The sequence below is a fragment of the Atractosteus spatula genome, chromosome 1, assembly GCF_055471065.1.
Source record: "Atractosteus spatula isolate fAtrSpa1 chromosome 1, fAtrSpa1.hap1, whole genome shotgun sequence".
Taxonomy (NCBI): domain Eukaryota; kingdom Metazoa; phylum Chordata; class Actinopteri; order Semionotiformes; family Lepisosteidae; genus Atractosteus; species Atractosteus spatula.
Window position 1 is genome coordinate 49,096,196 of NC_142706.1, and position 26,628 is coordinate 49,122,823.

Sequence of the window (26,628 nt, forward strand, 5' to 3'; positions counted from 1 at the left end):
CACCCAGGGCTTCCTGGGTACGCCTTGGAGCACCCTGACCCTTAATTGGTTGAGTGGTTATTGAAAGTGATGTGATGATTACGACTAATTGTTTTTCTTAATACAAAATATCCCAATTTTGAATCATCATTTGAAAATATCCCTTTTGAATCATCATTATGTATTGGCTCACAGTAGCAACCTCACAACATGAAAACGGGGAGAATGAGGTAGTGGAAATGATGTCATTGTTAGCCTGCAGATGCTTGAGTTAAACAGCAGAGTCCCTGTTTTGTCAGGAGCTGTGTGAGCCCTGACCAACTAGTCCCAGCTTTAACCTCTGCAGTTCTGAGCCAATAATTCAATGACACTTGGGGAATTTGTGGTCTCAGTCAGCTAGTGACATGACCCAGGTCTGAACTTGCAGAATCTGAATCATATAGACCAGCCAGAGCATAAAGTAAATGAATTTACCACACAGGAGCCCCTGAGCATAATTTTCTGGGGAATTTCCAAGGAAAAGTTCTATAACTAAATGCTGCAGCAAAATGCTGGTGATGCACTATTCGGACATATCTATTGTCAATTAAACTTAAAATAAATCCATTAAGTAATTGAAATTCAGTGGAGTAGTGTTGAAAGTCAGTAAACTGGTAATGCTTTCATCTTGTTTAAAGCTTGAGCTGTCAACATTCTGTAGGAGTGAAATCTAAAGCTAAAGAACACACAGTCCCACTCTAATACCAAATTAGCACTAAAAGACCTGAGAAGAGCTGAAAGGCTTAAGAAAGTCATTGTTTAACTCTAATACAGAGCTAAGCTAAAATTAGATTTTAAAATGTTTAATCATGTAATGTGATGGGACTTCACATGAATATATTTGTATCAATGTCCTTGTCCAAAGTACAATAAACTGCTTTTAATTCTGTCAGAAGCAATGGATATCTAATAATCTCAAATGAATAAAATAAAATGTTGCAATGATAAGTCACTAATAATCAAATGAATTCCACAGAAGGAGAGGAAATAGAAAAGAACAATGCCTAGAGACCAAATACACACCTATATAATAATTATATCATTAATCAGAGAAACCTTATTGCTCAAGCTGGCTGTTTATTTTATTTCACTACAGGAAAGGTTCAGCAAAATCCCATTGAGGACATGAGGAAATTAGTCAAGCTACGCCCAGTCTCTCACATTTCAGTAGATTGGTGAGATGCGCTAATGAGGTTCACCAGGCAAATAAGCTCCAGCAACGTGGTATGAAATAGATTTGCTCATCTATGGCTCTTCTTTGGAGTAAGACTGAAAAATAAAATATTCTTAAATTGAGAAGAAAATATAGATTTTTTAAAATTACAATAGTAATGTTAACTATCTTTTTCAGTATGATTTGACTTTATTTACTGACTTCTGAGTTTATCACACCAATCAGACTACGGTATAACCTTATCCTCAGTAGTACATCCATAGACAGCCTTCTGCAGAAAAAGTACCTGGAGCATCTCAAAGATGTATACTTTTTATCATGAACACGTCAGCTTTAATGTATAGAGGCTAACATCAGATAATTTACTTCCTGACACTTTATAAAATATGGTGTCAACTTAAAAAAATAAAAATGCATCTCCTCATAAAGGTCAAAAGTCCTTAACAGATTTTCTGAAAAAAAAACTGATTTCTTGATTCATTTTTGCTCATGTAAAAATCCTGATTCATATAACACACTAACAGAATATGATGAAAAACTGCACCTTACATAATTATTTATATTTCTATCATGTGCACAACCGAAATTTCACCAGTGCACACAACTGCATTTCCTCCATTTCCAGGCAACCATCCTTTTAGCTTGTTACTCCACTAGTTACTAAAGTAACAAGATCAGGACAGAGATCAATACCACCAGAATGTAATTAATCTATTAATTTCCTTGTCCACCAGTGTCTTAAGTCTTACTCAGCCATAGAGTTCCACCAGTGCTCTCCGTTCTCCAGTGAATCTCTCCAAGTTTGTTTTTCCCTGGATTTTACTACTTTGCTTAGTTTATTGGATCTCATTCTTGGATTTCCCTTGAATTCTGCTTTGCCTCTTTTTTATGCTTGACCCTGCTGGTGTTGCGTACTAAACTTTGTTTCACAGACAACTCTTTTCAGATCTCCCTCTATAAAGTTTCCATGTGATTCACTGCCTTCAACCCCCGCCTGTTAGACCGTGCTTACAGTGTTTTACTTTTGGTTTCATCTGCCTGTTCGCTAGCTGATTCAGTACTTAGTCATCACTTCAGCCCCCTGTACTAAAGCCATTGCACCTCTATTAGTGAGTGCAATGGCATTACAGTTTCTAATTAAATTTAATAATCATAACCTTGAAAATAGGATCATCAGAATATTTTTGACAGCATTGGGATTCACTTGCTATTTACTGAATTCTGCTAAAATGTAACAGAATGTAAATGAGTCGAAAAGAAAGAGAGAAGAAGACTCAAGTCAGCAAGTGGCTAAAACCAATGCCATTAAACCATCTTGATAATAGTGCACATGGAGATTATGCTGTTACAGATAAGACTTTAAGACTTTATTGATCCTGAAGAGAAGTTGATGAAAAAATTTCCCTTTGTTATAATTAACCTGCAATACTATAGTCCTGGAATTGCAGTATATCTTTACAATCAATAGCCCCTCATTACAGAAAAAACTTTCTCTCAGTTTGTTCTCAACCCAACTGCTATTACTCATCCAACATATGATACCTGTAGGAGTATAACTACATAAGAATGTCAACCTCTACTGCCCATGCTCGAATTGTCCTGTCAACTCCTACATTTCACAGCTCTGCACAGCAGGTGTTAATAATAATTATAACTTGACAAGAACTGACTTAATGCCTTAAAAACCAGCAATATATTTTTTTACATTTTTCACACAGAAACATGGAAAAATGTAGAAACATAGTCCAATCTAATTTTTTTGTGAAAAAGTACAATACTTTGTCATGTCACAAATTTCTTACCTGTACATCTTCTCCTGTCATAGTAAACATCTGACATAATCAACAGAAACTTGCAATATGAAATTGAGCCATAATGCAGAGATATTCTAGTCACAGATTAATATTGCCAGGTGTCATCACTATTATCTTGAGCTTTGGTGTGCGCTAATAACATTTGTCAAAGAGAGAAAATGCCATTGAAATGAGATCTGTCAAACAATATTGATAATATATTGGTTGTTGTTCCATGATGAGAATGACTGGAACATTATTTTGTGACTCTTCAGACTCCTCTGTTTCTGTTAAAATCTTTTTTTCCCTCTGTAACCACTTTTGTAAATCTGTTGAATAAACCCTTTACACTATGAAAAATGATGATGGGAGGACTTACAAAAAATTACAAAAAAAGGAAGGCATTAAGAAAATCAACTCAATGGACTCCTTTCCCTTCAGAAACAAAGGCAGAAGTGACAGTAATGAGAGTGCATTCATAACTGAAGATAGCAGACACCTATTTTAAAAAAAAGAAGTGTCTTGAACAAAATATACTTGAGATACTTCAGAAATTGACAAATAATTATCAATTATTAAAAATTATCAGTTTCCCTACGGGATTAATAAAGTATTATCTATCTATCTAAATAAGATTCAAACTTAAAGGATGGATTTAATTACTTCTTTTATGAATGCTTTCTTACATTTTTTCTGTTATGTGTTTCTGACTCTACAGTAGAAAATTCATTTTCATATTTTAAACAATACTATTTTAGTGATTTGATTCACTTTTATCAATTGGTCTTCTGGAATTATTGCAACCAGATTACTTTCATAAAAAAATACAGTGCAAACTAAGTATTATGTGAGCAATTAAAAAATGTAGATGATGTAAACTGTGTCCTTAAGCAAGAATATTCCAAAGTCAATCTTTCTGAACTGAAAAAAAATGGTAAAATAATCTTTATCTTTGGGGCACTTAATACATCTGTTACAGTAATTTTAAAGATGTGGTACTGTATATGTCCTGCTGAAATTGTTTTTAATATTATAAATAACTAAAGAATCTAGAGGATAAATACTGACTCTTGTTCTGCAAAAGTAGTCTTTGAGCCCTGCTGCTTCCCTTGCAGTGAGTCAGCACTGGAGGCAGGAGCAGCTTGTTCTCGTCCCCCTCTGATCTTCTTTTTCAACCTACTCTTTTTTATTATTCTCTTCACTTAGGGAATTCTTATTATTTAGAGCAGGAACACCTCCCAGCGACAGCAACTGTTACACAATATTTTGGTGGCCTCAATTCTCTGCATGTGACAAAGATAACTTCTAGACCATTTTAAATAGTTGAAAGAAATCTATCCAGCCACTGTGAGTAAAAATGTAAGTGTTACGACCCCAAGTGTCTAGGGGTAAAGGGGTGTAACATTTAGGATAATTTTTGGAAGCAGGTGGTTTCTGGTGAGGGAATAGGAAGCGTGATATTAAGGGGTTGGTGCAAAAAGCAATAATTTTAAGGTGAATAAGTGACTGGTATGAAATAAGACACAATAACACACAGGGTAAGGAACTAGAGTGGTGCCAAAGAAAATAAAATAACAAACAAAATAGAGCTGGCTAGGAAAGTGAGAGAAAGCTAACCTGACTACAAAAGAAAATCCGAAACACACGGTCTTTGGCGTCTTCAACACCCTAGCTAACCTCCACTGACTACCCAAAACCATACAAGACAAACAGCACTCACCCGTTGTTACGTCCCAGTGTGTGTTCTGTGTGTGTTTTTCTGTTATGTCCACACTGCGTACCCTTGATTGTTCTCCCTTCCCCATTGGCCCACCATTACACCACACTCTCAGTATGACATCATCATCAATCAGCCTCTCAGCCAATCAGAGTGCATCTTATTCAGTATATAACCTGGAGGTTTTCAGCAAGGAGAGGCCTTTCGTTTGACTTTGGTCCCGTTTGGTTATCGCTTCGCTTCTGGTTATTGCTTCGGCTTCGTTTGTTGGTTTGTTTTGCTTTGTGTGTGTGTATTTTCGTATAGCTTCGGCTTTGTTGTTTTGTTGGTTTTTTGTTAGTTTCTTTGTACTTTCGTTTGTTTATGTGTTCATCCTTGTTTTGTCATTACCTTGCCCCAGTGTTACATGTTCAACTTTTCTGTTCTTTTGTACCCTGCTCCTGTTGATTACTCTTGTTTTCCCTTATTTGTATTCCTGGTTCACTTGTGTTTTTGTGTGAACCTTTGTATATAAGGTTAGTTTAGGTTGTTGGGTACACTTACACACTTAGTTGATTTTGTATTAGTACACTAATTTAGTACGGGTGAGTGCCATTTGTCTTGTATGGTTTTGGGTAGTCAGTGCAGGTTAGCTAGGGTGTTGAAGACACCGAAGACCGTGTGTTTCGGGTTTTCTTTTGTAGTCAGATTAGCTTTCCCTCACTGTCCTAGCCAGCTCCATTTTGTTTGTTATTTTCTTTCCTTTGGCACCACTCTAGTTCCTTACCCTTCTTATCACGCTTCCTAGTCCCTCACCAAAACCCCCCTGCTTCCAAAAGAGTTATCCTAAATGTTACACCCCTTTACCCCTAGACACTTGGGGTCGTAACACCCGTACTAAACTTGTGTTACTAATACAAAATCAACTAAGTGTGTAGAATGTACCCAACAACCTAAACTAACCTTATACACAAAAGTTCACACAAAAACACAAGTGAACTAGGAATACAAATAAGGGAAAATGAGAGTAATCAACAGGAACAGGGTACAAAAGAAAACAAAGGCTGAACATGTAACACGTTAGGGCAAGGTAATGGCAAAACAATGATAAACACAAACAAACAAAAGTACAAGAAATCAACAGAAATCAACAAAACAACAAAGCTGAAGCTATACAAAAATATACACACACACAAAACAAAACAACAAACCTACAAAGCAAAAGCAAAACGATAACCAAAGCGAAATGAAGCAAAGCAAAACCAAACAGGACCAAAGTCAAACGAAAGGCCTCTTCGTCCTGAAAACCTCCATGTTATATACTGAATAAGATGCAGTTTGATTGGCTGAGAGGCTGATTGATGATGATGTCATACAGAACACTGGTGTAATGGTGGCCAATGGGGGAGGGAGAACAATCAAAGGTCAGCAGTGTGAAACATAACAAAAAACACACACAGACCACACACTGGGACGTAACAGTAAGTTTATGCTATATATTTCTTTGTCATCTTTAAAGAAATGACAGTAGATAAGCAGCTGGTACTATAGTAATTAGTTGTGAACATTAATTTACTAAAACTCTTGTTTGTTTTGTAAAACTGTATGTATATTTATAGACTTCAATGGCATATAAATCATATATTTTGGTATATAATACAAATGAGAGCATCGTAACTTTACTGATCACAAACTTTGATGTATTGGACTTCAGGGAGAATGTTCGGATGAATAACAGAAGATCATAACACAAAAACTTTGGTATTAAATGAAACCTACAAAACAAAGTGTTCCATATTCTTGACAGCAATTATGTCGTATATATCATTTCAGTGTTTGATTTAAACTATTTGGTCTACTAAATATTTTAGACCAACTTAAAAAAACCTTAAACCTTTACTTGTTCCTGTATATGTATATGTAGTCTCTGTCTCCTCCCTCCACAGAAAGTATCTGTACACTTTTAATCTGGTAAAACCTTTAATTATAGTATAAAATGTTTGGTACTGCTGCAAAAATCAAACACTGCTGAATGCTACAATGCTTATTATTATTTCACAAATAGCCTCATTTAATTGTAATACGTTCCTCAAGTAGAGTATAATGAGTAAGCATGAATGAATTTAATAAAAATAAAACTTCAGTCTATGTATTGTAATCATGACTGAAGGAATTCAGGTGAAAACTATGTTTCAGGCTGGCTGCAGTTCAACAGACATCCTAAAAAAATATGTCGTCATGACATAGAAACACATTGAACAACACAATACTGTTAATGGTGAATTTGCAGTAAAACATTGCAGTGGTATAGTGTTCCAGAATATATCATAGAGAGTGAAGGAAAGATTAAAAAGAACTAAATAAATGGTTAGTTTTGCCAGACTACAGTATACTGTATGTTAATAAGACTGAATTTTAGTCTCTCACTAAAAAGTGTATTCTTCTGTAAAATTGGCCCTTATTTCAATTGTACTGTGTAACCTATTTTTGAAAAATATTGCAAGTACATTGTCTGGTCCATCTTAATGAATTGGTTGAACATCTACATGATCAAATATATTATCTGTATAGTTGCCCCTGGGTAGTGGTTGATGTTACAAGTTGACGGTTGCAAGAAAAATTAATATAGGTAATCTTGTGGTCTGAAGCACGTTATATGTGGATTGAAAAAGACATACAAAGACCTAAAACACAATTCTAAAGCTATCTTTAAAAGAAAGTATGAATGGCAAATTAAATTTAGCTGATCTAAAGTCAATATAGTGAATGTAGGAGGAAAAAAATAAAACCACGTGCAAAGAAAACAGAGGAAATTTAAAGCATGGCAAATGATTAGTTTTGAAGGAATTACACTGCCACTGACGTTTTACAGAATAAAGATGTAGAATAATTCAACAAAAAATATATTGATTAAATAAGTATCCAGATAATTTTACTTCACTAACCACTTCCTAAAACTGATAGTGATTTCCTAATATAAAACTAATCTTAATTTATTCCTGCATCATTTGCTATTTTTTACAGGGGACACAGGTACTTGATATAAGCAGATATTAGATTTTTATTCTATAGCTATGGTATACAAAACATTGTAATGCTATATGTGGTGGTTCACAACAGACGGGGCCCTGATCAAAGACATGCCCCATGCAAAAGTCTTAAAGGCAGACTGGTATAGTGTTAACATGCATATTCAAGTTTTATCTCCAGATCTATTTATGAGATCACATCTGAGTGATGTACTGTTAATAGCACCCATTTGAAGTCACCTCACATCACAAGCAGACTTCCACAAATGACACAATGTCTGCCTCTATACAGTATCATTAACAATTAAGTACCTACTGTACAGTAACTGTGCCACTGCAATTTATAAATTCACCCTTTTATCTATTGTATTTTTAAACATTTAAAATGTCATGACTAATAAAAAGCACAAGGAAAAATGGACAAAAGGTATGTTCAATTTGTCGTTTCTTCCATTGAAATATTTTAACCTACAGAATGAAAATATCCTAACTTGTGGGTCTATAAACTGTCTCAAGGTGACTTATCTGTCCAGATCAGGTGAATGCACACTACTTCTTCCCCAGTGACTAAAGGGATCATTTCATAAAAGTAAGGTTACAGTTGCCTGTGGCAAAGGAGGGTTATACTTGATGAAGTGGAAGAGGAGAGATGGGAGGAGATACACATGTTCTGTGTTCTGGTCACCCAGATCTGGTGATCCCATATCTGGTGATACAGGAGTGACCTTGTGGTGTCACCACACTTACTTTAGGGCCTGTAAGTCCATAGCTGTGGGTTAAATCCCCAGAGTTCTGAGGAGCATTGGCGTATTCTGTATGAGGTCACAGGTGTGGTGATGTTTGTTTGCCTGGCTCCATTTTACAATATGTATTCTGAGAAGGCAGCATATACAGTATGTTGTGACCTTCTAGGGTGATTCATGTTGGGTCTAGGCCTAAACACCAAAGGCACTGCTCTAGTCCATCATTGTCTAGATGTTTGTGGTCACAGGCTGCTCAGCAGTAGAATGCTACAAAGGCAGTCCAAGGGAAAAAAACATAATAAGGTATTATCTAGTGCCCTGAAAGAGTCGCTTTTTTATGTTTTATACAGGAAAACACAAATACAGGCTAGCTCTCTTGCAAAAAGAATATGATTTGCTGTGGGTCCGATAAGACCATAATTCAAATGAATTTTGAGAGAGGTCCATGAAATTCAAAACCAGCTCACTAAAGCAAAAGGTATGCTGTTAGGGAACAGCATAAAAAAATCTATGAAATGGTGTTTTCTGAATTGAGAGGTATTGATGTTGCATTTCCCCAGGAGGAAAAGACTGTGTTTTCCCTGAAAGGAAAATTATACTTAAAACTATTTTTTCAGATAAATTACACCACTGTAATGCTAACTACTGTAATAGTAATGGCTTACAAATACCATAATATTAACAAAAAAAATTGAAACTGATAAAAAATTCTGTGCTTGAGAATACTTTGTGCAGACTACGTACAGATAACGTAAATACATTGGTGGAAATATGAGTGTATACCGAGATCAGGAAAGTAAGTAGCAAAGATGATGTGGTAGTATTTGCCATTTTAAATTCCTAACATTACTGGATTTTTGCCATAGGGAATATAGGCTTTTAAACTGATATGGTTTAAGTGATTTTTTAACCCAGTTTGTGTAAAGGCACCTGCTAAGAACTGTACTATTATTGAATTAGTGGTTTCAAATAGAATAAAGTGATAACAGTACATCTATATGATAAAACCATTGGGAAATTGTGGCAGCAAAATGGTAACCTTTGATGTATATTTCATATGCATAATATAAATGAAGATCTTGTAAACATGGAATTGGACACAGAAGGTTAAAGATTTAATTGAAGACACATGGTTATATTTCAAATATGTAACCTAAGGTTTACAGAAAAAGATAACTTAAAACTAATAAATCACTGGGGCCCAACAGTATTTCCTATATGTATTGAAGGAAATAGATATTATTCATAGATCTTTGTATAGGATATTTCAGCCCTCACTGTACCCACTTTGGAGAATTATACCAATACCATGTTATACTGTACCAATTATACCACAATACCCTATTGGAGAATTGCCATTAATCTGAAAGGTGCTCCTTGTAAGGTCCCTCAAAATTATGAAACAGCAAAGCTAAAACTCTTACTTTTGCTTTGCAGTGAAGCTGTTTGTATTTGTGATCATGAGGTTAATATAAATGATGAGTATAATGTATGTTATTTTGATCATATTATAACAAAACCCAAACTTTGTGTTCAAACCAGCTATTTCAAATGAAGATGCCACAATTTGGTTGAGTTCACAAAACTCTTTTTGTAATAATTTAAGATGCTGTGCTGCAGCCACTTTGAAATTTTTTCCTATACTTTGGGTGTTCTTCAGTTTTTTAATTACTGCAGCTTGCAAAAATTTAAAAATTGACTTGGGCAGTTCAAGATTTTCTACCTTTTCCCCCGAAAAACATCTTGGCTGCATTAGTTGTATATTTTGGGTTATCATGCCTACATGGGGAAGTGTCACTCTATAAGTATAGAAGCATAACTAGACAAAATGTCTCTGTAATCTTCAAACTTCATTTTGCTGCTGCCTTCATTAGTTACACACTATACGTACCAATAGTGAGTCTGTTCCAACATGTGAGTCAGAGGGATCCGTGGATAACAATGGGAAGCTTTTACATGACGAAAGTGAAATGTCTGATATACTGTATTAAATGGCTAAATCACTCAGGAAGAAATAACAATGTGTCTCAAAATTAAAGATACTAGAAACATGGTCTGTTATTCTTAGGCTGTTAGCAAAACACCTCCAATAGTCACTTAAGACAAGTATAGTATCCATTGACTGGACAAAAACTAATGTAGCACTCATCTATTAAAATGTTGACAAAACCGAACCAAGTACGGCTTACTTAAAGTTGTGAAAACAATAATTAGTCAGTATGACCTTAATCAGAGGATCTTCTGTATGACAGAAATTCCAGGGGAATGGTCTTATATTGAAGGTAAGAATGGCAGAGCACTAAGAAAAGGTGGGTGATCCTAAGCTAATTTGACAGAGTTCTTTGAACAAGCACCAGCAGTAAAAGAAATGAAAATTAAAGATATACCAGCATTCTATGGTATATTTAGAATTTCATAAGGCACTTAATAATTTTGCTCATAAAAGATTCATTCTCAACATACAGGTGGCCGTCTCTCAAGGCACTTCATGCACTTGAATTAAGAACTGGGATTAAGTTACAGTGAACAGAAAGTATAGCTACATGGTGAATGCTCATGTTGGTGTAATTTGTGGAGTTCCAAAGAGACCTGTGTAAAGACAGCTCTTCTAGTTTTACAGTATATCAATGACATGATTCTGACATTGTGATGCTGGTTAAATGTACAGATAATAGCAAATGCTGAACATTAGCAGACACTATAGAAGTAGCAAAGGAAATTCAAAAAGGAGTTAGATAAAATTCAAAACTGAGCAAACTTCTGACATATGACATTTAATGTAGACAAATGTAGAATGTAACACATACGTAGTAAACACAAACTACACATACAAAATGGGGAACACTGGGTTTGATACAGCAATTGTTTTTGCTGGTATCATTTACATCTTCTTAAAAATATGGAGAAAAAATAAGAAGCATTCAAAATCCCCATTTACATTTAATGAAATCCCAATGAACATTTTTAAATTGAACACTGAAACATGAGCTAGAGGACACAAAGTTAGGACTTTTAAAGGACTTTTAAATCTGAGAACAGGAGGCATTCTTTACATAAAGTGTAAGGGAAATCTGGAACAAGCAAAACAGACATGTTGAAGTCACTACTATTGCTTATTTCAAGAAATGGCTGGATGGTATCTTAAGGTAGACTGTTTACTTCTTATCAAACTAATTACATGGGCCAAATGTCCTCCTCTCATTTACAAATTATTTATGTCCTTATGTTCACCTTTTGGCACTTAGTGATAAAAAATAGTTAATGGATATAACATTGACATCTGCCATGGATTAAGATCTAGTTTATGCATTTGGGGAAAGTAGAAAAAGTTAAGATAATGAGAGAAAGAATAGTTGTATGACAAGTCTACATATATGAAAATACTGTAGTATCATAGTCTATTTTGTTTAGCCAAGACATAATTATTGCTAGTTGAAAAAATAGCTGCTTTACAAAAAGACTCCAGCCATTAAAGGCGGAGATTCTTAGAAATTTGTGGTGGAAATAATCATAAAAAGCTTGACTTGTAACCAACTAGACAAATCATTTAAAAGTGAAGTGAGTCAGGTTTTCCACAGTGACATTCCTCACTGACCAGAAAACCGCAGATGGCCAGCAAGTTGCAGAGGTCTCTGGACAGCAACCTCACAACTCCACACACTGTATTTGGTTACATAACCAACTGTATGCTCCCCCTGGGGGAATCCTGGTCTGCTAATGAAATGTCTCACCTTTTAACTTATGACATTTGGATCATTGAGCTCATCTTGAGTTTGGAGTGAGTGCCTTTACCAGTTGACCCATCTTCCTTCATTTGTATTCTATGCATTGTGAATCCACCGATATTGCATAATGTTTCTTACAACAATCAGAATCTTGTAAATCATGTAAAATCTATATTTCAGTTAAGTAAAAAAGAAAAGTTTTATGATGAGTCTTAATTGCACTCGTTTGTATATAGACACTATGAATCAAATACTAGAGATAAAGACAAAAATTCCAAATATTTTTTTTCACTGCTTATTTGTTCTTGATGTCACCAAAGTTATTAACTCCAGCAACATCACTTAATTACTGTAGCTTTTCTGAACAGTTTATTTGGTCATTAAACTTACATAATTAATGTTTTTTCATCTAAAAATAGTAAAATCTCAGAGCTTGTGTTAATTTTTATTCATACTTTAAATCCAAAAGAGCTTAAAGTTATAAATGCAGAAAAATATAACTTTCAATTTCATTGAAGTTAGAAAAATGTAAGATCTGCCTCAGAAGCATGAACTACCTTCGAAGCACTGAAGAGGTTCCTTAATAAGGACCATTTCATTTAAACTTCGCTATCTTGAAAATCCTTGAAAACCATAGCTTTTAAATTAAAAATGTATCTCTGCCTCTAATCGCATATCTGTCTTTTAGTTATTTTAATTTCTGTGTTTAGAGTGAAATACACTATGTAACAAAAAATCCTGTGATATGGTCACCTTGCTATTCCGGTACTTTATGTAACATGCTATAACGTGTATCATATAGGCTCAATTTCTGTCATATTCATACCCATTACATACAACGACATTGTAGTTAATATTGCTCTTCCTCAATTGTTAAAATTAACAGAGGAATATCCTGAAAGTTTATGATTTCAGAATTACATTTGAAAATACCAGTAGTTTGCTGTATATCCTGGTAATTAAAATATTGTTTAAATCCTGTAATTTGGACACATACACTGTACTTATTAGTAAAATGCTTATTAACTTAATGGGTCCTACATTCAAAACACTCTGCCAACTATATCCTTTTATGGACAATAGGGATTTAGTTACCTAGATTGAGTGTCTGGAGGCAGATTATAGTAAAATTAATAGAGTGTACTTTGTGAATATTAGTTTTAATTTTTATCTATTGAAACCTCCTGTTGAAAAGTAGAGAACATTTAGTAATTTGTGACATGACACAAACACATCTGAATACAAAATAGCTTGAAATAATTTAATAAATCATAACAACTGGGTGCTAGAAAGCTTGAACTTGCAAACTGTGAAAAGGTCTTTAATCAAATGTAACAAATCAAAGTTGTCACCCTGGCTGTGTGAGAAAATATTTAAAGAACAAAGCTGGCAAAGATTACAGAGATTTAATAAAATGATAATATCCCTTACATTGATATAATTTAAAGTATTGCACCTAGAGTTAGTTGTTACACTGTAGAATTTTGATGTATTGGAAAGAATCCATAGAAAAGCAACCAGAATTATCCAAGACTGATGTATTTCAAATGCAGACAGATGAACATGATTTCTGTGACCCAGAAGAAAGAAGACTAGTACAGGTCTCGGCTGAATTCTAAAAATCCTGAAAGGGTTTGACAAATTTACCTCACTACTAACAAATCACTTGAATCCCAACACATTGAACAGGACCTATGACTACAGATGGACATTTAGCATGATTTTTGTTTTTAAAATTTAGAAAGGGGGATGTTTTGGAACAAAATCTAACACAATTAGGTTTAGCTTACTTTAAGTTACCCAGTGAAGTGTTTTTAAATATTTCTCCTAAACTAATGATTTAGTCCTTTAGGGCTACCGTATGTTCAGTTTTGAGAAGGAACACTTGAAGAAGGTTGTACAGCTGAAACATTGTATTTCTCCTCTCCTTACTTGTTCCTTTACAGTCAATGCACACTGATGCAGATTCCCACTCAAATATGTTCAATAATGCAAACTAGCAGGTTCACTTATAATGAGAGGGGACTTAGAAGCTCACAGTCCTTGGTTGCCCCAGGAAATGGTAACATGTGTAGGAGTAATCACATTCGTCCTGGGGATCTCAGAACACACTCAGGCCATTTATCCTTTCCTCCCTTGTTTTTCCAAATAGCCCACCAATCATCCAAACAATGCCCCATTTAAACATCCTTTTATAACTCTTGTACAGCTGGTGGAACCACCCAGGCCTGACTTCTTCCAGGGACACCAAAGTCAGTCCAGCATTGTTCCAGCCACATCTACTTCCCCTACTTCTCTGCTACAGGAAACTAACGTATTCCATTCAACTTCATTTCGTCAGCCATTTTTCCACAACATCTCTGCTCTCCCTCAGCTGTCCCTGGCAACCTCCGATCACCCTCCACCTAGGCTTTTGTTTGCTAGCCACTGAAAATCGTCAAGTCCTGCAGCTGCATTTCTTCCTGTCTGCAACTGAGTCTGTCAGCTTCAGCTAGCTGTGTTGTGACAGAAAAATCACAGATTACTTCAACAAGTGGAAACTTGTGAATTATGTCTAATCAGATGTGGCAATAAACACACAAGTTAAAAAAAATGCATAAATAAGAAAGTGAATTGTTAATAAGAATATCAAAATTACACTCCAGGAAGATAAGTACTTTAAGAAGCTTGAGCGTTTTTCTATAGCATTTTAAATTAATAAAGAATAATGAACAAAAATAAATGAAAAAGTCCTAGCAATAAGTGCAGAGTAAAATATTATCCTCTGTGGATCTATAAATAATTAAGGTGAGCTTTTTAAATAATTTATTCTTCCCTGTTGTTCTGTTTATTACTTAACTTTTGTCCTACGGTATATACTCTCACTCTCAATAAGTAGGGACAAGGCCTATTGTTACACTTAGAATTAAGTTATATTAAAGATTTCTAATAACACAGGACTACAAGTTTTTTCAAAAGAACTCTTTCCCCAGAATTTTTGGGTGATTATGATAGACCTCTTCACATTGAACACAAATATAATTTCATACTGTATCACTTAACATTATTGAGAAAAAATAAATTAACTTTTATACAATATAATAAGTTTAATCGCATTATGGTGCTGAGCCTTGCACTAATTCAACTGAGCTAAAAATGTTTTGCGGATGATTTTCATTTGTACTCAGTATCTCATGCTTCTCTGATCAATGTCCAACAATAATCAGCCAGCATTGATGGATTCCAGTTGCCCTGATGCAGTTGTTACATCGTAGGTATGTGATGTCACCCCATATAAACTGCAACACAAGTCTTTTTTCTCTGGTTAACCACCGGCTCTCTCAATCTCTCTCTAAACTGGCAAACTGACTTTTACGACCACGTAACTGCAAGCAGTCCAAGTCAGGATTTAAACTTTTCTTCAAGAAGCCAGGCCAAGAGCGTGAGTCAGTAAAGTGCAGAATTCTGCCCAAGATATTCTTCCTGAAACAATATGTAATGAAATGCATTTATATCTTGCTTCTCATCTCAGATGACTCCAAAGTGTTGTCTGGATAGGTGACTCATTTCATCAACCACAGGAACACACAAGTGTCTGGACACATGCAAGGCATATGTTTACCCACTACACCTATTTCAAATGTGTCTTTTCCCACAACATTTCTGAAGAGGTATTGTCAGCTCAAGTATCAACTAGAATTGCCAATCTGATGTGCCTTTTTGTGCTTCATCTTCTTTTTGCTTCTGTTGTGTAATATATGTGTGCAGCACATTGAGTTAACAAACTTGGCTAATAAATAAAACTACTTATTGTATTATTACCATATTAGTGTTATATAATAATATATTAATATATCAATAGAGGAATGTAGGGTAGGATTTTCACCAGGCATCTTTGTATTTTCAAATGTAAAAAATTATACAGTAGAAGCGGTTGTTTACAATAAGACCAATAGAAACAGTATAGTACTGTATATACGGAAGCTCCAAAAACCCATTCTTGACCATTCATCTGAATAGCACTGTCTTTTTACCAATCATACAAGGAGATAACTACCATACTGTATATAACCCTGGGTTTTCATCAGCATAACTCATGATATCAGTAACTGACTGGTGTCCTGTCCAGGGTGTATGCTGACATGCATCCTGTGCTTCTGGGGTAAGCTCTGGGCTACTGCATCTCTCATTGGTAATAATCATCTTTCGATAAGAGAAGGTTAAACTCGTGATTTTTGCTCTATATTAATTTATTCACTATTTGGTTGTATAGTTTTTTCATTAATTTGTGTTGAAGAGAATCAGCTGCATTTAAAGAAAGCATTCATGGCAACACTAAAACATTAGCTGAAAATTCCAACTTAATTATCACCTAATAACTCTGGAGTAACATTTATGGTGACGATGTGAGTTACTCCAAAAATGTGCTTGAAAAACAAGCCCAAAGTCAAGTCATAAGATCTGCTTTTGATCATTTTGTCAATATTTGACGTCCTCTGCTCAGGCTACATTCTGTTGTTACTGGAATGTCTTACTCTTAAATTCAGCAATGCATACTTTGTTTTAAATCAGTTACAATAAATATTCAATCTAGGGAATCTAAACTAAATGTATATATGCAATAATAACACCTGTCCACTAGGGGCTGAACTAAAACCATTCTCACATTCCAAGCTGCATTCACTATACCTAAGTATTTCCTTCATTCCTTTTTAGCACCTTATTTTTGAGGTTTTTACCACACAGGCAGCAGGTCAAATCAATATCTGGTGTTATTTAAATAAAGTCAACATAAGGTAATGTAAAACTTTTACAGCATTCATGAAATGTACATACTGTAAAAATATATTTGCTGTACTTTATAATAGTATTCATAACATTTGTACTATGATTTTTTGGTTTGTTTCTTAAATTTCTATTCAAGTAATTCAATATAAATGTCTGAACAACATTTTTATTGAACTTAGGCTGCTGTGCAGGATTAATAAATCACAGAAGTGACTGTAGATTTTTAATTTTAGAGTATGAAAATACACACATTCAGGGAATTGTGTGTATTTGAATGGAGAATTGGTTAATAAATGGAAAATAGTACAGATAAGAAGTGAATGTTCAAATTGGGGTGATGTAATTAATGGAGTACCACAGGAATCTGTACTTAGACTACTTCTGCTCCTAATTTATATCAATGACCTAGATTCTGGTATAGTTTTTAAAATTTGCCAATGATATAAAATTAGGAGGATTAGTGAATATTGCTGGAGAAGCAAATTAAATTCAAACAGATATAGCTAAAATTCAGGACAGGGCAAACACCTGGTAGAAGAGTGGTTAACGTAGTTTAGTGCAGGGATTTACGTGCAGGTGGTAGAAACAGAAACAGCTCTATAATTAAAAGTGTAGAAGTAAAATAAAGTCATATTACAGTATGTTAAAACTGGACAACGTACAGTATTAGAGCTCATTAAGAATATTGTAAAATTTTGGTCATCATGTTACAAAGAAATATTGTTGATGTCCAGAAAAAATAAAACATTGCATGCAATCTGAGGCTAATGTGAATACCCTAAATAGTCTAATAGATTTAAATAACTTTTTAGCCTTGATTACAAGAATTCAAAATGTTTAATTGCACTAATGAACTTAACACAGTGGACATGTTTAGAATGAACAGTGAAACATTATCTAGAGGTACACTAATGTTAGTACAGTTAGTACAGACAATTAAATAAATAAGTGTTTAAATTAATAAATGTTGTAAACTGTATGAATTTGTTTAACTTTTATTTTCTTTTTGTGTTAAATTTTCATATAATCACACTCATTCTTGTAAATTCTTGTCGTGACAATTATTATCACCTCATTATATTCAAATGTTGTGCAAGCTTTTAACTTTAGATCATTTATATTTATATATTATTGATATTTATATACTGTTATATCCAGAATTTACATATTTCCAGACTAATATATGATACTTCAACCAAATTGATTATATTAATAGTGATATAATTGTGACATAGATAGATAGATAGATAGATAGATAGATACTTTATTGATCCCGTGAGGGAAATTGCAGTGCAACAGCAGCTTAACACACACAACACAGCCACAGTGTAACGAATTATATAATAATAGTACAATACATACAATACCATACAAGAGTTACTCACAGTCCGGACGCACAAGAACAAACTAGAACAGAACAGTACACAGAAAATCGTATCACACTCATATCACACATATGAATATAAATATAGATGTAACTATAGATATAAATATAAATGTATTGCACAGGTCCCTGGCATATATTGCACAAAAAGTGGTTGTAAACGGGAAAAAGAAAAAGAAAAAGAAAGAGAACAGATGTAGCAGTAGATGTGTAGATGCGTTTAGTCCAGAAACAGGTCACTGTCGATGTTGCCTCTGCCAAGACGCAAGGTGGATGCATTGTACAGTCTTATGGCAGACGGCAAGAATGACCTCCTGTAGCGCTCCCTGTCGCACCGTGGATGAATCAGTCTATTGCTGAATGTGCTCTTCATTCCTGCAAGCCTGTCATAGAGGGGATGGGAGAAGTTGTCCATGATGGCCTCTAGTTTGGACATCATTCTCCTCTCAGCCACTACCTCCAAGGAGTCCAGGTCAAACCCAATGACAGAGCTTGATGAGCTTGTTCAGCCTTTTGGAATCTACTGCTCTAATCCCAGAGCCCCAGCACACCACTGCGTAGAAAATGGCACTCGCTACCACCGACTGATAGAACATGTGTAGCATCTTACTACACACATTGAAGGACCTGAGCCTCCTCAAGAAGTAGAGTCGGCTCTGTCCCTTCTTATAGATGGCCTCGATGTTCTTAGACCATTCCAGTCTATCGTCGATGTGCACTCCCAGGTACTTGTACGAGTCCACCATCTCCACGCCACTCCCATGGATGTAGACAGGAGTAGGTTTGACCTTTTTCCTCCTGAAATCTACCACCAGTTCCTTTGTCTTTGTAACATTCAGTTCCAAGTGGTTCACCCCACACCACTCCACAAAGCTGCTGACCAGTCCTCTGTACTCCTCCTCCTGTTCACCCTTGATACATCCCACAATTGCAGAGTCATCTGAGAACTTCTGCAGGTGGCATGACTTTGAGTTGTACTTAAAGTCCGAAGTATAGAGGGTGAAGAGGAATGGAGAAAGAACTGTCCCTTGAGGTGCCCCTGTGTTACTCACTACCTGTTCAGACACACAGTTCTGAAGTCTCACAGACTGTGGTCTGCCTGTCAGGTAGTCAGTGATCCACGAGGTCGTGGAGGCATCGACTTGCATCTCCTCCAGCTTCCTCCTTAGAAGTAAGGGCTGGATGGTATTGAAGGCACTGGAGAAGTCAAAAAACATGATCCTTACAGTGTTGCCAGCCCTGTCCAGGTGTGAGTAGGCCCTTTGCAGCATGTAGATGATTGCATCCTCCACACTAACACTGGGCTGGTAGGCAAACTGTAGGGTGTCCAGTGATGAGCTGACCAGGGGTCTCAGGTGGGATAAGACCAGCCTCTCCAGTGTCTTCATGATGTGAGAAGTCAGTGCAACTGGTCTGTAGTCGTTGAAGACAGAGGGGCGCCCTTTCTTTGGTACCGGGACCAGGCATGATGTCTTCCAGAGCACCGGGACTCTTTCCAAGCGCAGGCTCAGGTTGAACAGTCGCTGGAGCACTCCGCTCAGCTGATCAGCACAGGCCCTCAGAACTCTGGGGCAGATGTTATCTGGTCCTGTGGCCTTACCCTCGTGCAGCCTCTTCAGCTCCTTCTTCACCTGGTCAGCTGTGATGGTCAGCCTGGCCTGGGGGATGGTGCTCATAGTGCTTTCAGTGCTGCAGGTGTTAATGGCGGAGGTGTTGGAGAGTGGCAGCTGTGGGGGATGGGTGGGTGAGTAGCCGTCGGGGGTTGTGGCTGTAGGCGGCCATGTTTGTGGGGGGATGGAGGAGGTATTGGGCAGTCGCAGCTGTGAAGGGTTAGGGAGCGTGTGGCTGTGGGGGGATGGGTGTTGCGCCACAGAGGACCCAGAATCAAACCTGTTAAAGAACTGGTTCAACTCGTTGGCCATCTCCAGGTTCCCTTCTGTTGCACCCCCAGCCTGTTTGAAGCCAGTGATCTCTCTCATGCTGCTCCATACATCTCTCACCCTATTCCTTTGCAGCTTGTCCTCTATCTTCTTTCTGTATGCGTCCTTGCTCTCTCTTAACTTCTGCTTTAGCTCCCTCTGTACACGCTTGACCTCTTCCTTATCTCCCCTCCTAAAGCTCCTGATACCACAGATTGGGACCTGCACCTTTAATGTTTGAGGTCATTCTTTCCACAGAAACCTTCTACAATAATGATTTGCAGCATTTGAAAAAAATCTCAAGTCATTCAAAGCAAAAAAGCAATTTCATTTTTTAATTGCTTCACATGGCAGATGTTGTGATTGAATGCAGAATAAAATTTACCTGAGATATTTATGCACTCTGCCTTTAGGAGACCTATTTTCATTGTTACTCTAATCCATTGCAATGAAACCATAATTTACTATACATGACACAATCTCCTATTGAAACAAAGGCAATTTTACCATGATGAAGAATACACAAAATAAGAAAAATAGAATCTTTCTCAAATTACTTTTGTCTCCTTAGTCTAGATCTAAACCGATTTTGTGCTTATGCACTTATCTATCTCCATAGCAGCCAAATTTATATCTTTTTTAAATTGTTATTTACGCTTAAATTTGCTCATTTCCTGCTTTGCTTGGAATATCCTATTCCATTACTGCAACTGTGATGGCAACATTTGGATTATATTGTAAAATGATTTATGTCCTCATATCGCATCGTTTAACAACACCTTTTTTCACCTGATTCATATTACCAACAAGTTTTGCCTTGCTGTTGAATCCTGGATAACAGATCTCAGGTGGGGCATTTGCTCTACAGAGATGTCATAAATTACTGTTAGTCCTCATTTACTCCATCTCCCCTCTTTAGACTTTTGGGAATACCAGGGCCAGTTGGGAACTCTCTTGTGGCAGACATTTTCTGTTACCTGAATTAAATTTCCAGATGAATGACCTACAAGTCACTGGTATATTGATGTCTGATAACCCCTACAGATTGCATTATAATTTAAATCATGAAGAGGTGTACAAATATTTCATTTATAAGAAAGGACTTATTAGAGCCTTGCCAAGAAGCTCTCTTGAGAATATACCTTACTCCTTCTGTTTTAAGTGGTACAATGAGTAGTTTCTGCAAAAAGGTGATACTGCTGTTTTTATGAATTATTAATGTTCATTTATGCAAATTAGAGGTTTTGAAAAAGATGAGAATAAACCTGATTGCAAACTGAAAATTTAAAGGAGAGTTTTTTAGGTATTGATAGTTTTGTTTTCATTCTAAAAAAAATCATTATCTTTTGTGAAACTGGTTTCTGATTTTATGGTACTTTATGTACATCTCAATATATAAAGTAATTGTTTAGGCATGAACTCTTTTTAATATAGAAATCAAGAACTTCACTTGTATTACCATTATTATACAATTTCTGAAACAATATCACTTTTATTTTCCTTTTCTTTGACCACTTTTTTTAGTTATTGCAGCATACAGTACATGAGATCTATTCTGTCTGGTTAAAATGTGCCCCATCCTTATCCTAATGGAATAAGAAATCAGGTGAAGCAAATTAATGTTGTATCTCGTGGTACAACATTGTAGTACAACAGCAAAGATATTCACCATAGTTTATTAAAATCAATTAAAATTATATAAGAGAGAATTATATAAGAGAGAAGAGAATACAATACAATAGGTCTTTCTGCCAATCTAACTAGTTTTATAACATTAAACTATGGATTCCATGCATTCATTGTGAAAAAATGCCTCCTGTTCTCAGTTTTAGATACACTTCTCCTGCTCCTTAGTTTCCATTAGTGGCCTCTGTTGATCCTTAAGACTTCTTTGTTTCAACTTTTTTAATGCTTTTGAGGATTTTTAGTGCTTGAATAATGTTCCCTCATAGTCTTTTCTGTTGAAAACTAAAGTAAGTCTTTTAGCCTGTTAGAGCAACATTTTCATATAAGCCTGAGCAAATTAATCTTTTGTGTATATTTTTATTTAAATTCTACCTTGTTAACTCAATGTCTTAACATCCATCATGCTTCCCCACATTGTCTCTGATGAGAATAATGTCTCTTCATAGACACCTTATTGCTTTTTTAATAAGTACCTTGAAAAAAAGTTATCTGCCAGGTGTTGGCCAACATCTTTCTAAATTTCCTTTGCAACTTTCACAGTCTTTGTTTAGATATTTTGATGTCATCTGTAAATTTAAATTACTAACTATATCACAATTTGATATAAATTAAGAAGAGCAGTGGTGCTGGTAAAACTGGATGGACTTTTTTGTGGTACTAATGACACCACTCCATTTTCAGCATTCACCCCTTGTCTGTACTCTCTGAATCCAGTCCATTGAGCAATTTAAAAAAAATGTACATTACCATGAATGCTTTGAGAATCAATCTTTTATGAAGATCTGCCTGGATATCTAAATGAAGTTTACAATGAAGGTTTAGCTGGAGGACAAAACCTTGATTTAACCAATCACCTGATCCTTCCTCCTTATAAATGACCTTCTGCTTGGCAGTACTATGCCTATTGGCTTTTTGTTCTACACCTCTCACCTGCTATTCATTATTTGTTCCAAACTCAGATTTTCCAGAGGTAGCCCTTACAGATAATCTTTCTGGTGTCCCCAAGTGACCTTTGCTCCCTTCTTTTCCTGCTGCAACCCATCCTGGACTACACTTTCTAGTGCTTTGATCTCCATTTATCATCTTTTCTGAACACATTTGTCTTGAACACGTAATTAGGGAGGAGTTGGATGTTGCAAGCCCTCAACAGCTTATTGCTGTCTCAGGTTGACTAGGATTCTCCCTCCCTCTGCTCAGATGTGATTCATTGATACTCTAATATTTAAACAACTGAATTCCACTACTACATCATGGTCCCTGCCACTGCTGTCTGTTAACCTGTTCATCCTGTTTACCTTCTGTATTTGTTTCTTGTGATTTCACTCCAGATAACTCATTATCTTCCTTACTCACTTATCCATTGTCTTAGGTCTACTCTCTTTACCCTTTCCAAAACAAGGAATTGACTCTTGCCACTTCTGTCTCCAATCAATGCACTGCTATTCAAACTTCTTCTGAAAATTCTGTTTTTACTTAAACACATTTTCCAATTTAATCATATTAACATGGGTTCTCTTCTGAAGCATGTTCTGAGGGCAAACATACAGTTGATTGTGTCTCATTTACTATCTCCCTCAAGTCCTCTTACCCCGTGTATTTAAAGCTTTAACTTATCTAAATGCCATTGGTTGTTTTCTTTTCATAAAGATATTCTCTGTTCTATCTTCACTGAGAATCACCATTAATTGAATAACTACATGACTTGAATTCTGCACTTGTCAAACTTTTTAAAGTAGTTTTCATTTTTATAAACATTACAAATTCCCAAGGCTTTTGCTTGACAGTATAATCATTTGATTTACTGGAGGAGCTTGACACTGCCTTCTGCTAACATCATCCTGTGGGACAGCAAGTGCTTGCCTTTAATATTTGCAACTCCTCCTTTCATTCCACATTGGGTGTCCTTGGCAGTTTCCTTAATACCAAGGTTTGCACATACTCATCCTGCATATTTGCAGCTATTGCCATCAGGCCCACGGTCCTGTCCCATTGTCTGTCCATGTGACTTGTATGTAATGAATGAGTGAAATTCTGGTCCATAACTGTCAGTATACCAGAGCTCATGGCTGAATTTAGCTTTCTTTGTCTGTTATAAATTGGATGGACTTTTTTTAACATTTTTTTCTGGATTCACTGGCTTGCCCTTCTTTCCTTTATTTGCAATAGTCTTCAATCAGCTATATCTGACATGGACTTTTAATTCCCTTTTCGAAGGAGTCAGTCATGGATTTATGATTTTCCCTGTTGAAACAACGGGCAATAAAGCTGTAAAGCTGAAATCTGCAGCTCTTTAAAAGTTTGATGGATTCTGGCATCTGTTTTGACTACTTTGGGATGATAGGTTCTTTTCTGCTGTACATCCCACATTTGGTTATAAAAGTAGTACAAAATTTTGATTTCTTCTGAGTGGCTATTAATAATTCCTTGATGGATGTTACCATCCAACACCCCTGCCATAGCCTCTCTTCCTTAAGTTGTCCCACAAAATACAAGTGACAACTAGGCTGCTGACATCCTTGACAAGTTTTCCCACTCAGTGTGAGAATAATTGAAATCTCCCATGACAACCACTTCTTCCTTTACACATACATTCCTGACTTCATTATATAAGATTACTGTACATTAAAATTAATATCTGAATTTTGTGGTCTATTGCATAATCTTAGATATGAGTTTTTAGTTCTTATTTAATCTGACTTTCAGATTCTGTGACCCTTGATTCATCTTGTTTGCTGCTCTTTTTCATGTGTACTGCTACATCTCCCACTCTCATCATGTCTCTCTCTTCCAGATGTTGTGTATTCAGAAATGTTGTATCCATCATTACAATACTGTATTCACCATTTCAGTGATTCTAATTATGTTACGTTTGCATGAAATGCAAAAATGCTCCGGGAATGTAGGTGTAAGCATTTCTTTACCTGAATGTACATATTTGCTTTTCACTTGGGTTCTCTTTTTTATTCTGCTCCCTGTATATATTCCTTTGTTTTTGAATTTCACTGTGGATCTTTGTCCCAGGTTAAATGCATAGCAAACAACAACCAACACCCAACCACCTTGCTATTTATCCAAAAAAAAAGATAAGTAATCAGCTCCTCTACAGTCTGTTACATACATTCTAATTTTTAACCAATATATAAGAACATTAGTAAAAGACAATAACATCTAGAAACCATAAAATAGCTTTTAAGAACATTACAAATTAACCTTTTAAAAACACAACCTGATCTTCCGCATCTTATTCCTTTCAATCTCCTTCTTATAGATTTCACTCTATAGAGAATAGAGCTATTCTGCCTCAATGCATGTCCTTTACTCCCATAAAAATCATGCCAGCAGGTTCAGTGAATGACAATTGGTGAAGCAGAACTTCAATATACCGTTTTATTGCTAAGGATGCATCAGAAGAGAATTGTTTTAACTTTTCCTTAAGTGAGTTCTCTTAAGTGAATCACAGTTCCTTTAATAACAGCCTCTTGTCTCTTGTCTTGTAAAGGGGCCACCAAAGACATGGGGAAGATGCTTGGTGGAGATGAGGAAAAGGACCCTGATGCAGAAAAGAAGGAAGAAGAAAGACAAGAAGCTCTTCGGCAACAGGAGGAGGAGAGGAAGGCAAAATATGCAAAAATGGAGGCTGAAAGAGAAACAATGCGGCAGGGCATCAGGGATAAGGTAAGAAACCTCATAACTACAGTATAACAAATGTTATTATGTGTTGTCATTTCTCATAAACTACTGATCAATATCAGTTATGTGGGATTCTAAATAGAAAATTTGCAGGTCTAATTTCATTTGCATTCATGTTCTGCTGTCAGGCATTTAAGTTTGAGAGCTGCCATAATTTCATGTAGCGGATGGCAGTAGAATAGGTAAAACTGGACTTTTAGTTTAATTTTACGTTAAGCCACAGGCAACAATGTTTAAGGTTACATGAATGTAATTGAATTCCTCATTTTAATTTAAATAACTAAGTATATTATCAGAATCAGGCAGATGAGATTGGGTCAAATTATTAAAATGAGCATGAAACAAGAGTTATTAGGAAGTGATTTCTTTCTAAGATATACTGTATAAGGTCTAAGACAAAGGAAATCTAATAACAATTTAGCCTGGTAGCACTAACTGCATTTTCATTTTTGCAAACTCCCCAGAGATAAATGTAAGTTATTTCTGAATTCTTTCAACATACAGTGATGATCATCAGTGCTCTGTTCTGCATCCAGACTAGACAATGGAACACTGATTCTATGTGATTAGCCTAATCTATGAGTTGTGAGTTGTAATGTGTGAATTTGTGGAACCTTGGGAAACTTTGACTGGCAGATAACTAAAAATATCCCGTGGGCACTGGTTCTAAAATAAATTAATATCAGTGACAGTGTTATTGGCAGGATTTTGATTCCAGGTGCTGTAAGGGGGAAATAACTCAGCCTGTCTTCATTTTAGAGTGATACTTCTTCTAAAGAGTGACCTATGAAAGTTTCCAAATTAGAAAGTCAAATCAGCAAACTAATATCTAAGATCCATAGTATACAAACTATAATTGTACATTTAAAATGTTTTACAATACTGATGCTGCAAAGACAAGTGGTAAAAATATTAATTTATGGTAATTTCATTTAATTCAAATAAATTGTCTGAATGATTATTTCACCTTTGGAAACAATTTGAATTTTTTTTTCAATCCAAAA

At 35.7% G+C, this 26,628-nt stretch overlaps 1 protein-coding gene across 1 annotated transcript in view; it reads left to right on the plus strand.

Moving 5' to 3' along the window:
* cplx1 (complexin 1) overlaps positions 1–26,628 on the plus strand; it is a 60,333-nt gene that overhangs the window by 17,549 nt on the left and 16,156 nt on the right. The window contains exon 3 of the mRNA XM_088908501.1: positions 25,434–25,609. Within this exon, the coding sequence (XP_088764627.1) occupies positions 25,434–25,609 (176 nt within the window). The remainder of the gene's footprint in view (positions 1–25,433; positions 25,610–26,628) is intronic.